At 52.3% G+C, this 13,076-nt stretch overlaps 1 protein-coding gene across 1 annotated transcript in view; it reads left to right on the top strand.

The window, feature by feature from the left end:
• Positions 1-13,076, top strand: part of C7 (complement C7) — an 88,332-nt gene that overhangs the window by 48,830 nt on the left and 26,426 nt on the right. Inside the window, exon 13 of the mRNA XM_073682088.1 lies at positions 4,860-4,947. Coding sequence (XP_073538189.1) covers positions 4,860-4,947 — 88 coding nt within the window. The remainder of the gene's footprint in view (positions 1-4,859; positions 4,948-13,076) is intronic.

Genomic DNA, 13,076 nt, shown 5'->3' with positions numbered 1-13,076 from the left:
TACTACATGTGAGGAATGTTACACATATGTTAATAAAACATACTCGCTCATCACTAATCCAGTGCAGACAATGCTCTGTGAGCTAAACACATCAGCAGCAGCCGCACAGATCACTGCTGGATTGTTACAATGTATCCAGTGTAGACAATGCTCTGTGAGCTAAACACATCAGCAGCAGCCGCACAGATCTCTGCTGGATTGTTACAATGTATCCAGTGTAGATAATGCTCTGTGAGACAAACACATCAGCAGCAGCTGCACAGATCTCTCCTGGATTGTTACAATGTATCCAGTGTAGATAATGCTCTGTGAGCCAAACACATCAGCAGCAGCTGCACAGATCTCTGCTGGATTGTTACAATGTATCCAGTGTAGATAATGCTCTGTGAGCCAAACACATCAGCAGCTGCACAGATCTCTGCTGGATTGTTACAATGTATCCAGTGCAGACGATGCTCTGTGAGCTAAACACATCAGCAGCAGCAGCCGCACAGATCTCTGCTGGATTGTTACAATGTATCCAGTGTAGACAATGCTCTGTGAGCGAAACACATCAGCAGCTGCTGCACAGATCTCTGCTGGATTGTTACAATGTATCCAGTGCAGACAATGCTCTGTGAGCAAAACACATCAGCAGCAGCTGCACAGATCTCTGCTGGATTGTTACAATGTATCCAGTGCAGACAATGCTCTGTGAGCTAAACACATCAGCAGCCGCTGCACAGATCTCTGCTGGATTGTTACAATGTATTCAGTGCAGACAATGCTCTGTGAGCTAAACACATCAGCAGCTGCATAGATCTCTGCTGGATTGTTACAATGTATCCAGTGTAGACAATGCTCTGTGAGCTAAACAGATCAGCAGCAGCTGCATAGATCTCTGCTGGATTGTTACAATGTATCCAGTGCAGACAACGCTCTGTGAGCTAAACACATCAGCAGCAGCTGCACAGATCTCTGCTGGATTGTTACAATGTATCCAGTGTAGACAATGCTCTGTGACACAATGTATCCAGTGCAGACAATGCTCTGTGAGCTAAACACATCAGCAGCAGCTGCACAAATCTCTGCTGGATTGTTACAATGTATCCAGTGCAGACGATGCTCTGTGAGCGAAACACATCAGCAGCAGCTGCACAGATCTCTGCTGGATTGTTACAATGTATCCAGTGTAGACGATGCTCTGTGAGCTAAACACATCAGCAGCAGCTGCACAGATCTCTGCTGGATTGTTACAATGTATCCAGTGCAGACAATGCTCTGTGAGCTAAACACATCAGCAGCTGCATAGATCTCTGCTGGATTGTTACAATGTATCCAGTGTAGATGATGCTCTGTGAGCGAAACACATCAGCAGCAGCTGCACTGATCTCTACTGGATTGTTACAATGTATCCAGTGCAGACGATGCTCTGTGAGCGAAACACATCAGCAGCAGCTGCACAGAGCTCTGCTGGATTGTTACAATGTATCCAGTGCACACAATGCTCTGTGAGCTAAACACATCAGCAGCCGCTGCACAGATCTCTGCTGGATTGTTACAATGTATCCAGTGCAGATAATGCTCTGTGAGCTAAACAGATCAGCAGCAGCTGCATAGATCTCTGCTGGATTGTTACAATGTATCCAGTGCAGACAACGCTCTGTGAGCTAAACACATCAGCAGCAGCTGCACAGATGTCTGCTGGATTGTTACAATGTATCCAGTATAGACAATGCTCTGTGACACAATGTATCCAGTGCAGACAATGCTCTGTGAGCTAAACACATCAGCAGCAGCTGCACAAATCTCTGATGGATTGTTACAATGTATCCCGTGGAGACAATGCTCTGTGACACAATGTATCCAGTGCAGACAATGCTCTGTGAGCTAAACACATCAGCAGCAGCTGCACAAATCTCTGCTGGATTGTTACAATGTATCCAGTGCAGACGATGCTCTGTGAGCGAAACACATCAGCAGCAGCTGCACAGATCTCTGCTGGATTGTTACAATGTATTCAGTGCAGACAATGCTCTGTGAGCGAAACACATCAGCAGCAGCTGCACAGATCTCTGCTGGATTGTTACAATGTATCCAGTGCAGACAATGCTCTGTGAGCGAAACACATCAGCAGCAGCTGCACAGATCTCTGCTGGATTGTTACAATGTATCCAGTGCAGACAATGCTCTGTGAGCTAAACACATCAGCAGTAGCTGCACAAATCTCTGCTGGATTGTTACAATGTATCCAGTGTAGACAATGCTCTGTGAGCTAAACACACTAGCAGCAGCTGCATAGATCTCTGCTGGATTGTTACAATGTATCCAGTGCAGACAACGCTCTGTGAGCTAAACACATCAGCAGCAGCTGCACAGATCTCTGCTGGATTGTTACAATGTATCCAGTGTAGACAATGCTCTGTGAGCGAAACACATCAGCAGCAGCCGCACAGATCTCTGCTGGATTGTTACAATGTATCCCGTGGAGACAATGCTCTGTGACACAATGTATCCAGTGCAGACAATGCTCTGTGAGCTAAACACATCAGCAGCAGCTGCACAAATCTCTGCTGGATTGTTACAATGTATCCAGTGCAGACGATGCTCTGTGAGCTAAACGCATCAGCAGCAGCTGCACAGATCTCTGCTGGATTGTTACAATGTATCCAGTGCAGACAATGCTCTGTGAGCGAAACACATCAGCAGCAGCTGCACAGATCTCTGCTGGATTGTTACAATGTATCCAGTGCAGACAATGCTCTGTGAGCTAAACACACCAGCAGCAGCTGCATAGATCTCTGCTGGATTGTTACAATGTATCCAGTGCAGACAATGCTCTGTGAGCTAAACACATCAGCAGCAGCTGCATAGATCTCTGCTGGATTGTTACAATGTATCCAGTGTAGACAATGCTCTGCAAGGCAAACACATCAGCAGCAGTTGCACAGATCTCTGCTGGATTGTTACAATGTATCCAGTGTAGACAATGCTCTGTGAGCGAAACACATCAGCAGCAGCTGCACAGATCTCTGCTGGATTGTTACAATGTATTCAGTGCAGACAATGCTCTGTGAGCTAAACACATCAGCAGCAGCTGCACAGATCTCTGCTGGATTGTTACAATGTATTCAGTGCAGACAATGCTCTGTGAGCTAAACACATCAGCAGCAGCTGCACAGATCTCTGCTGGATTGTTACAATGTATCCAGTGTAGACAATGCTCTGTGAGCTAAACACATCAGCAGCCGCTGCACAGATCTCTGCTGGATTGTTACAATGTATCCAGTGTAGACAATGCTCTGTGAGCTAAACACATCAGCAGCAGCTGCACAGATCTCTGCTGGATTGTTACAATGTATCCAGTGCAGACAATGCTCTGTGAGCTAAACACATCAGCGGCAGCTGCACAGATCTCTGCTGGATTGTTACAATGTATCCAGTGTAGACAATGCTCTGTGAGCTAAACACATCAGCGGCAGCTGCACAGATCTCTGCTGGATTGTTACAATGTATCCAGTGCAGACAATGCTCTGTGAGCTAAACACATCAGCAGCAGCTGCACAGATCTCTGCTGGATTGTTACAATGTATCAGTCTGGAGTCACAGAGCATTGTCTGCACTGGATACATTGTATCAGCTGGGAGCAGGATCGGTGATGTTCTGGTTTATACATCTGAATGGAAACAAGTGATCTCATTCACTGACAGCAAGCAGAGATCTTCATAATGGTGAAGAATTGAAGCATTGAATGTATTAGTTGTGGAAGTTGTATACATGTGCTCAGCTTGGTTGACCACCCCTGGGTGCCCTCTAGGGGTCTCCTGCAGCGTCCGTGCCGGGTGCTGTTGCTGATTTCTCGGTACTTTGCATGTTGTAGTTTTTTTTCTTTGCATCCGCAGCAGGAATGAGTTAATCTGATCGGTTTTGTGTCTTCCACGTGACGTCTGGTACATGAAACATTCACCTGTTCTGACAACTGTCACTGCCACTTAGTCGCTGACTGGACAATGTATTTCCTCATCTACCACAAATGCAGATCACGGACATTTCCACAAAGGTCACCATGGCCCCCAGGACTCATCCTGAACTCTCGTGTATTAGCAGTTGTTATTATGTATCACCATATACTACAACCCCCATCATCATCGTCGCCATCATTGCAGGAGACGAGTCCGCGCATTATGGGAGCTGAGCAATTTCCACTGAGATATAACTTGTATGGCGCCATATTGTGCCGTGCCTGTTATACCAGGGCAGGAATTACACCAACATATGTCTTTGCTTTCGGGGGCGCTTAGAGGAGGATTTACTAATTCCCAGATCTGACCTGTAAATCGTATAGTGTGCTGCAAATTTCTACCACTATTCCCGACAAGACTCCATGTGCCTCAGTTGGTGTGCACCATGTTACAGTATTATACAGATGTACGAAACGAGCTGTATAGCAATAGGGCTGAGCTGCAGTACCTCTCACAGCCTGTAGTCTGGGGTGGCGCTGTTCTTGCAAGAAAGCAGCAATAATTTTCTAATCCTGGACCAGCTCAGTGTGTGATCTGAATGTTTTACTCACATCTTCACAAAGTTTAAATCACCACTAGGGGCGCCTCGTGACCAGCTACAGGCACCACCGTCCATTTTAATGCTGTCATTTAAAGGGATCTGCCATGCTTTAAGAAGATCCAGCATATGCACTCGAGTACATTAAAAATGTCCTGATTTTTCACTTTTTCTATGCCGTATATTCTTTCTGTTGCGTCACATCTGAAGGGAAGAGTCCTGTGCAGCAAAGAAAGAGTCAGTCCCCTGTACAGCAGACATGACTTCCTGTGACCACGTCAGTCCACGTAGTCACCCAAACTATATTTCTTTCTCGGCAGGCTCGTGGAGCCGCACTGCTTCGATATCAAGATATTGCCTACAGAGTTCTGCGGAGCGCCCCCGCGGCTGGAGAACGGACACATCCAGGTACCCCGCACCGCTCAGTCTATGTACTCCACCCCGCTCAGTCTATGTACCCCGCCCCGCTCAGTCTATGTACTCCACCCCGCTCAGTCTATGTACTCCACCCCGCTCAGTCTATGTACCCCGCCCCGCTCAGTCTATGCACCCCGCCCCGCTCAGTCTATGTACTCCACCCCGCTCAGTCTATGTACCCTGCCCCGCTCAGTCTATGTACTCCACCCCGCTCAGTCTATGTACCCCGCCCCGCTCAGTCTATGTACTCCACCCCGCTCAGTCTATGTACCCCGCCCCGCTCAGTCTATGTACCCCGCCCCGCTCAGTCTATGTACTCCACCCCGCTCAGTCTATGTACCCCGCCCCGCTCAGTCTATGTACTCCACCCCGCTCAGTCTATGTACCCCGCCCCGCTCAGTCTATGTACTCCACCCCGCTCAGTCTATGTACTCCACCCCGCTCAGTCTATGTACCCCGCCCCTCTCAGTCTATGTACTCCACCCCGCTCAGTCTATGTACTCCACCCCACTCAGTCTATGTACTCCACCCCGCTCAGTCTATGTACCCCGCCCCGCTCAGTCTATGTACTCCACCCCGCTCAGTCTATGTACCCCGCCCCGCTCAGTCTATGTACTCCACCCCGCTCAGTCTATGTACCCCGCTCAGTCTATGTACTCCACCCCGCTCAGTCTATGTACCCCGCCCCTCTCAGTCTATGTACTCCACCCCGCTCAGTCTATGTACTCCACCCCACTCAGTCTATGTACTCCACCCCACTCAGTCTATGTACTCCACCCCGCTCAGTCTATGTACTCCACCCCGCTCAGTCTATGTACTCCATCCCGCTCAGTCTATGTACTCCACCCCGCTCAGTCTATGTACTCCATCCCGCTCAGTCTATGTACTCCGCCCCACTCAGTCTATGTACCCCGCCCCGCTCAGTCTATGTACTCCGCCCCGCTCAGTCTATGTACTCCACCCCGCTCAGTCTATGTACTCCACCCCGCTCAGTCTATGTACTCCGCCCCGCTCAGTCTATGTACTCCATCCCGCTGAGTCTATGTACTCCACCCCGCTCAGTCTATGTACTCCGCCCCACTCAGTCTATGTACTCCGCCCCACTCAGTCTATGTACCCCGCCCCGCTCAGTCTATGTACTCCGCCCCGCTCAGTCTATGTACTCCACCCCGCTCAGTCTATGTACTCCACCCCGCTCAGTCTATGTACTCCGCCCCGCTCAGTCTATGTACTCCGCCCCGCTCAGTCTATGTACTCCGCCCCGCTCAGTCTATGTACTCCACCCCGCTCAGTCTATGTACTCCACCCCGCTCAGTCTATGTACTCCGCCCCGCTCAGTCTATGTACTCCACCCCGCTCAGTCTATGTACTCCGCCCCGCTCAGTCTATGTACTCCGCCCCACTCAGTCTATGTACCCCGCCCCGCTCAGTCTATGTACCCCACCCCGCTCAGTCTATGTACTCCGCCCCGCTCAGTCTATGTACTCCACCCCGCTCAGTCTATGTACTCCACCCCGCTCAGTCTATGTACTCCGCCCCGCTCAGTCTATGTACTCCACCCCGCTCAGTCTATGTACCCCACCCCGCTCAGTCTATGTACTCCACCCCGCTCAGTCTATGTACCCCGCCCCTCTCAGTCTATGTACCCCGTCCCGCTCAGTCTATTTACTCCACCCCGCTCAGTCTATTTACTCCACCCCGCTCAGTCTATGTACTCCACCCCGCTCAGTCTATGTACTCCGCCCCGCTCAGTCTATGTACTCCGCCCCGCTCAGTCTATGTACTCCGCCCCGCTCAGTCTATGTACCCCGCCCCGCTCAGTCTATGTACTCCGCCCCGCTCAGTCTATGTACTCCACCCCGCTCAGTCTATGTACCCCACCCCGCTCAGTCTATGTACTCCACCCCGCTCAGTCTATGTACCCCGCCCCTCTCAGTCTATGTACCCCGCCCCTCTCAGTCTATGTACCCCGTCCCGCTCAGTCTATTTACTCCACCCCGCTCAGTCTATGTACTCCGCCCCGCTCAGTCTATGTACTCCGCCCCGCTCAGTCTATGTACTCCGCCCCGCTCAGTCTATGTACTCCGCCCCGCTCAGTCTATGTACTCCACCCCGCTCAGTCTATGTACTCCGCCCCGCTCAGTCTATGTACCCCGCCCCGCTCAGTCTGTGTACCCCGCCCCGCTCAGTCTATGTACTCCACCCCGCTCAGTCTATGTACCCCGCCCCGCTCAGTCTGTGTACCCCGCCCCGCTCAGTCTATGTACTCCGCCCCGCTCAGTCTATGTACCCCGCCCCCTCAGTCTATGTACTCCACCCCGCTCAGTCTATGTACCCCGCCCCGCTCAGTCTGTGTACCCTGCCCCACTCAGTCTGTGTACTCCGCCCCGCTCAGTCTATGTACCCCGCCCCGCTCAGTCTATATACCCCGCCCCACTCAGTCTGTGTACTCTGACCCACTCAGTCTGTGTACTCCGCCCCACTCAGTCTATGTACCCCGCCCCGCTCAATCTATGTACCCCATCCGGCTCAGTCTATGTACTCCATCCCCCTCAGTCTATGTACTCCGCCACCGCTCAGTCTATGTACTCCGTCCCGCTCAGTTTATGTACTCCATCCCGCTCAGTCTATGTACCCCGCCCCGCTCAGTCTATGTACCCCGCCCCGCTCAGTCTATGTACTCCACCCCGCTCAGTCTATGTACTCCACCCCGCTCAGTCTATGTACTCCACCCCGCTCAGTCTATGTACTCCACCCCGCTCAGTCTATGTACTCCGCCCCGCTCAGTCTATGTACTCCGCCCCGCTCAGTCTATGTACCCCGCCCCGCTCAGTCTATGTACCCCACCCCGCTTAATCTATGTACTCCGCCCCGCTCAGTCTATGTACTCCACCCCGCTCAGTCTATGTACTCCACCCCGCTCAGTCTATGTACTCCGCCCCGCTCAGTCTATGTACTCCACCCCGCTCAGTCTATGTACCCCACCCCGCTCAGTCTATGTACTCCACCCCGCTCAGTCTATGTACCCCGCCCCTCTCAGTCTATGTACCCCGTCCCGCTCAGTCTATTTACTCCACCCCGCTCAGTCTATTTACTCCACCCCGCTCAGTCTATGTACTCCACCCCGCTCAGTCTATGTACTCCGCCCCGCTCAGTCTATGTACTCCGCCCCGCTCAGTCTATGTACTCCGCCCCGCTCAGTCTATGTACTCCACCCCGCTCAGTCTATGTACTCCGCCCCGCTCAGTCTATGTACCCCGCCCCGCTCAGTCTGTGTACCCCGCCCCGCTCAGTCTATGTACTCCGCCCCGCTCAGTCTATGTACCCCGCCCCCTCAGTCTATGTACTCCACCCCGCTCAGTCTATGTACCCCGCCCCGCTCAGTCTGTGTACCCTGCCCCACTCAGTCTGTGTACTCCGCCCCGCTCAGTCTATGTACCCCGCCCCGCTCAGTCTATATACCCCGCCCCACTCAGTCTGTGTACTCTGACCCACTCAGTCTGTGTACTCCGCCCCACTCAGTCTATGTACCCCGCCCTGCTCAATCTATGTACCCCGCCCCACTCAGTCTATGTACCCCGCCCCGCTCAATCTATGTACCCCATCCGGCTCAGTCTATGTACTCCATCCCCCTCAGTCTATGTACTCCGCCACCGCTCAGTCTATGTACTCCGTCCCGCTCAGTTTATGTACTCCATCCCGCTCAGTCTATGTACCCCGCCCCGCTCAGTCTATGTACCCCGCCCCGCTCAGTCTATGTACTCCATCCTGCTCAGTCTATGTACTCCGCCACCGCTTAGTCTATGTACTCCGCCACCGCTCAGTCTATGTACTCCATCGCGCTCAGTCTATGTACCCCGCCCCGCTCAGTCTATGTACTCCATCCCGCTCAGTCTATGTACTCCGCCACCGCTCAGTCTATGTACTCTGCCACCGCTCAGTCTATGTACTCCGCCCCGCTCAGTCTATGTACTCCATCGCTCTCAGTCTATGTACCCCGCCCCGCTCAGTCTATGTACTCCATCCTGCTCAGTCTATGTACTCCGCCACCGCTCAGTCTATGTACTCCGCCACCGCTCAGTCTATGTAGGTCTTTTTTATTTATAGAAGAAGAACATTACAGGACACAAAACATAAGAACAAGACGACAAAAACCCGACACAAATCACAGAAAATAGAAACAAAATAAATCAAAACAGAAATATAAGATCCGACCTACAGAGAAAGAACAAAATCACCATCACCCCAGGAATATATACATATACAAGAAATAAATACTATAAAACCTATAAGACCCCCGGCCCAGCTTCATTCATACTACTATATACAATCCCACACAACGCTCACACCGTCCTATATACACATAAAACACCGTCCTATATACAAGATTATATACAATAAAACACTAAACCTAATATAACGTATATACAACCAGAAACTAACACTAACCTACTGGTCCCACTGCCTGACCTTACAGTCACCCCCTTACCGCACCTCATTCACACCACAGAAAACCAAAAATAACAATATATACAATAGTGATATGGACAATTTTAAACCTTTTTTTTTTTTGTAATTTTTTAATATATACATAAAACACAGACCTACACTAACTATCCCACCACCCCTGATCCAGCTCTGGCCACAAAGTTCAGGATTACTCCGAGCTAGGATCAGGCCCCAAAGTTTTTCCCCAGGCGGGGCCTGGACCAGGCCAGATCAGTCCTCTTATCACCACTGATGAAGAAATCCCCCAAATCCCCCACCCAACCTAACTAAAACCCCCTATTATACATTATATACAATATATACAGAACACAACCTACACACTCACCATCCAAGGCTCAAGTTCGATGCCGGCAAACCTTCTATTCAGGAGACAGAAATACAAAACAAAAATCTAGGGTGGAAAGACATCAGCCCACCACCAGGATATAGGAGTGCTACCGGACTAAGGCACCCTGAAGGAAAAGCCCCTCCAGAGACAGGCCGCCCTCCGGGCACCCAGTCTTTCATACTCCAGAGAACGTACCTTCACCAGGTCACCTAGGATGTTCCTACAGACTTCATCCACATGGAGGATTTTACTCTGCGTCGAGACTAAAACTCGTGCGTTCCACGTGAAATACCTGACCACTGCGCTGACTATGAATAAAGTGTCTTGGTCCCTTCTCCCAAGGTCTCCGAACGCTCTATAGGCCCACCCGGCGTAGGACAGAGTAGCCAGCCGCGGCCAACCAATGGAAGCCCCCACCCTGTTGTACACCTCTGTATTAAAGGGACAATGAAGCAGGAAGTGCTCCATGCTTTCCAGCACGTTAGCACAAGCCTCACGGGGGCAATTCCTGTCCTCAGAGCTCCTGTACTTCAAATTGTCCCTCACATACAGCTTACCATGGAAGCAGCGCCAAGTCAAGTCCCAGTACTTCTTCGGGATCCTGCTAGAATTTAACAAACTCAACCCAACCTCCAGATCCCGACTTGGGCAGTCTTTGAGGACCAATGGACTCTGAAAATGAGAAAGCAAGACCCTCATATCGAGGAGTTTCCTCGGGAGGGACCTCACCTCCCACATTCCCAGACCCCACCGGCGGATCATTTTCAGAACCGGGGTAACGTAAGCCGGGAGATGCCCGTGTGGTGTGCGGAGATCCTTCACTCTTCCCCCTGTCTCCCATTCCTGGAAGAAAGGCTGAAACCATCCCTTGCAGGAGAATACCCACGGAGGAGCCCTCTCTTTCCAGAGGTTTGCCACGTTCACTTTCAAGAAGGTGTTCACTAGGAACACCACGGGGTTCACCATATTCAAACCCCCTAGTCTCCTCGTGCGGTAAGTGACCTCCCGCTTGACTAGGTTCAGTCTGTTCCCCCATAACATCTGGAAGAACAGACTGTAGACCCGTGTCCAGAGAGGCTCTGACAAGACAGACGCTGCCCAGGTAGATTAGCAAGGGGAGCAGGAAAGCTTTGCACAGGCCAACCCTTTCCCTCAGGGTCAAAGACCAACCCCTCCATTGGTCCACTCTTTGGGCGACACCTTTGATTCTGCCTTCCCAGTTTTTCGTGGGGTAATCACCCTGGCCGAATTCGATGCCCAGGACTTTGGCATGTTCTTGGGGTTCGGGGAGGGTGTCCGGAAGATCAAACCCGGGATCTCCGCCTCCCAGCCAGAGACTCTCACACTTATCCTGGTTGACCTTGGACCCGGATGCCTCCGAGTAGCGCTCCACTTCTGACATCACCGCCGCTGCCTCCTCTTGCGAAGAAACAAAGACGGTGACATCGTCCACCGCTCAGTCTATGTACTCCGCCCCGCTCAGTCTATGTACTCCATCCCGCTCAGTCTATGTACTCCACCCCGCTCAGTCTATGTACTCCATCCCGCTCAGTCTATGTACTCCACCCCGCTCAGTCTATGTACTCCATCCCGCTCAGTCTATGTACTCCACCCCGCTCAGTCTATGTACTCCACCTGGCTCAGTCTATGTACTCCACCCAGCTCAGTCTATGTACTCCACCCCGCTCAGTCTATGTACCCCGCCCCACTCAGTCTATGTACCCCGCCCCGCTCAGTCTATGTACTCCGCCCCGCTCAGTCTATGTACTCCACCCCGCTCAGTCTATGTACTCCGCCCCGCTCAGTCTATGTACCCCGCCCCGTTCAGTCTATGTACCCCGCCCCGCTCAGTCTATATACCCCGCCCCACTCAGTCTGTGTACTCCGCCCCGCTCAGTCTATGTACCCCGCCCCCTCAGTCTATATACCCCGCCCCACTCAATCTATATACCCCGCCCCACTCAGTCTGTGTACTCCGCCCCACTCAGTCTATGTACCCCGCCCCGCTCAATCTATATACCCCGCCCCACTGAGTCTATGTACCCCGCCCCGCTCAATCTATGTACCCCGCCCGGCTCAGTCTATGTACTCCATCCCGCTCAGTCTATGTACTTCGCCACCGCTCAGTCTATGTACTCCACCCCGCTCAGTCTATGTACCCCGCCCCGCTCAGTCTATGTACCCCGCCCCGCTCAGTCTATGTACCCCGCCCCGCTCAGTCTATGTACCCCGCCCCGCTCAGTCTATGTACTCCATCCCGCTCAGTCTATGTACTCCGCCACCGCTCAGTCTATGTACTCCGCCCCGCTCAGTCTATGTACTCCGCCCCACTCAGTCTATGTACTCCATCCCGCTCAGTCTATGTACTCCGCCACGCTCAGTTTATGTACTCCATCCCGCTCAGTCTATGTACTCCGCCACCACTCAGTCTATGTACTCCGCCCGGCTCAGTCTATGTACTCCACCCAGCTCAGTCTATGTACTCCACCCAGCTCAGTCTATGTACTCCGCCCCGCTCAGTCTATGTACTCCATCCCGCTCAGTCTATGTACTCCGCCACCACTCAGTCTATGTACTCCACCCAGCTCAGTCTATGTACTCCACCCAGCTTAGTCTATGTACTCCATCCCGCTCAGTCTATGTACCCCGCCCCGCTCAGTCTATGTACTCCATCCCGCTCAGTCTATGTACTCCGCCACCGCTCAGTCTATGTACTCCGCCCGGCTCAGTCTATGTACTCCACCCCGCTCAGTCTATGTACTCCACCCCGCTTAGTCTATGTACTCCATCCCGCTCAGTCTATGTACTCCGCCACCGCTCAATCTATGTACTCCACCCCGCTCAGTCTATGTACCCCGCCCCGCTCAGTCTATGTACTCCGCCCCGCTCAGTCTATGTACCCCGCCCCGCTCAGTCTATGTACTCCACCCCGCTCAGTCTATGTACTCCGCCACGCTCAGTCTATGTACCCCGCCCCCGCTCAATCTATGTACACCGCCCCGCTCAGTCTATGTACTCCACCCCGCTCAGTCTATGTACCCCGCCCCCTCAGTCTATGTACCCCGCCCCTCTCAGTCTATGTACTCCACCCCGCTCAGTCTATGTACCCCGCCCCGCTCAGTCTATGTACCCCGCCCCGCTCAGTCTATGTACTCCACCCCGCTCAGTCTATGTACTTCGCCACGCTCAGTCTATGTACCCCGCCCCCGCTCAGTCTATGTACTCCGCCCCGCTAAGTCTATGTACTCCACCCCGCTCAGTCTATGTACCCCGCCCCGCTCAG

Source organism: Phyllobates terribilis, unplaced genomic scaffold, assembly GCF_046119375.1.
Source record: "Phyllobates terribilis strain yellow unplaced genomic scaffold, ASM4611937v1 Scaffold_1__5_contigs__length_1240528914, whole genome shotgun sequence".
Taxonomy (NCBI): Eukaryota; Metazoa; Chordata; class Amphibia; order Anura; family Dendrobatidae; genus Phyllobates; species Phyllobates terribilis.
Note: the sequence above shows the minus strand (reverse complement) of the source record. Positions and strands in the feature narration are given on the sequence as shown.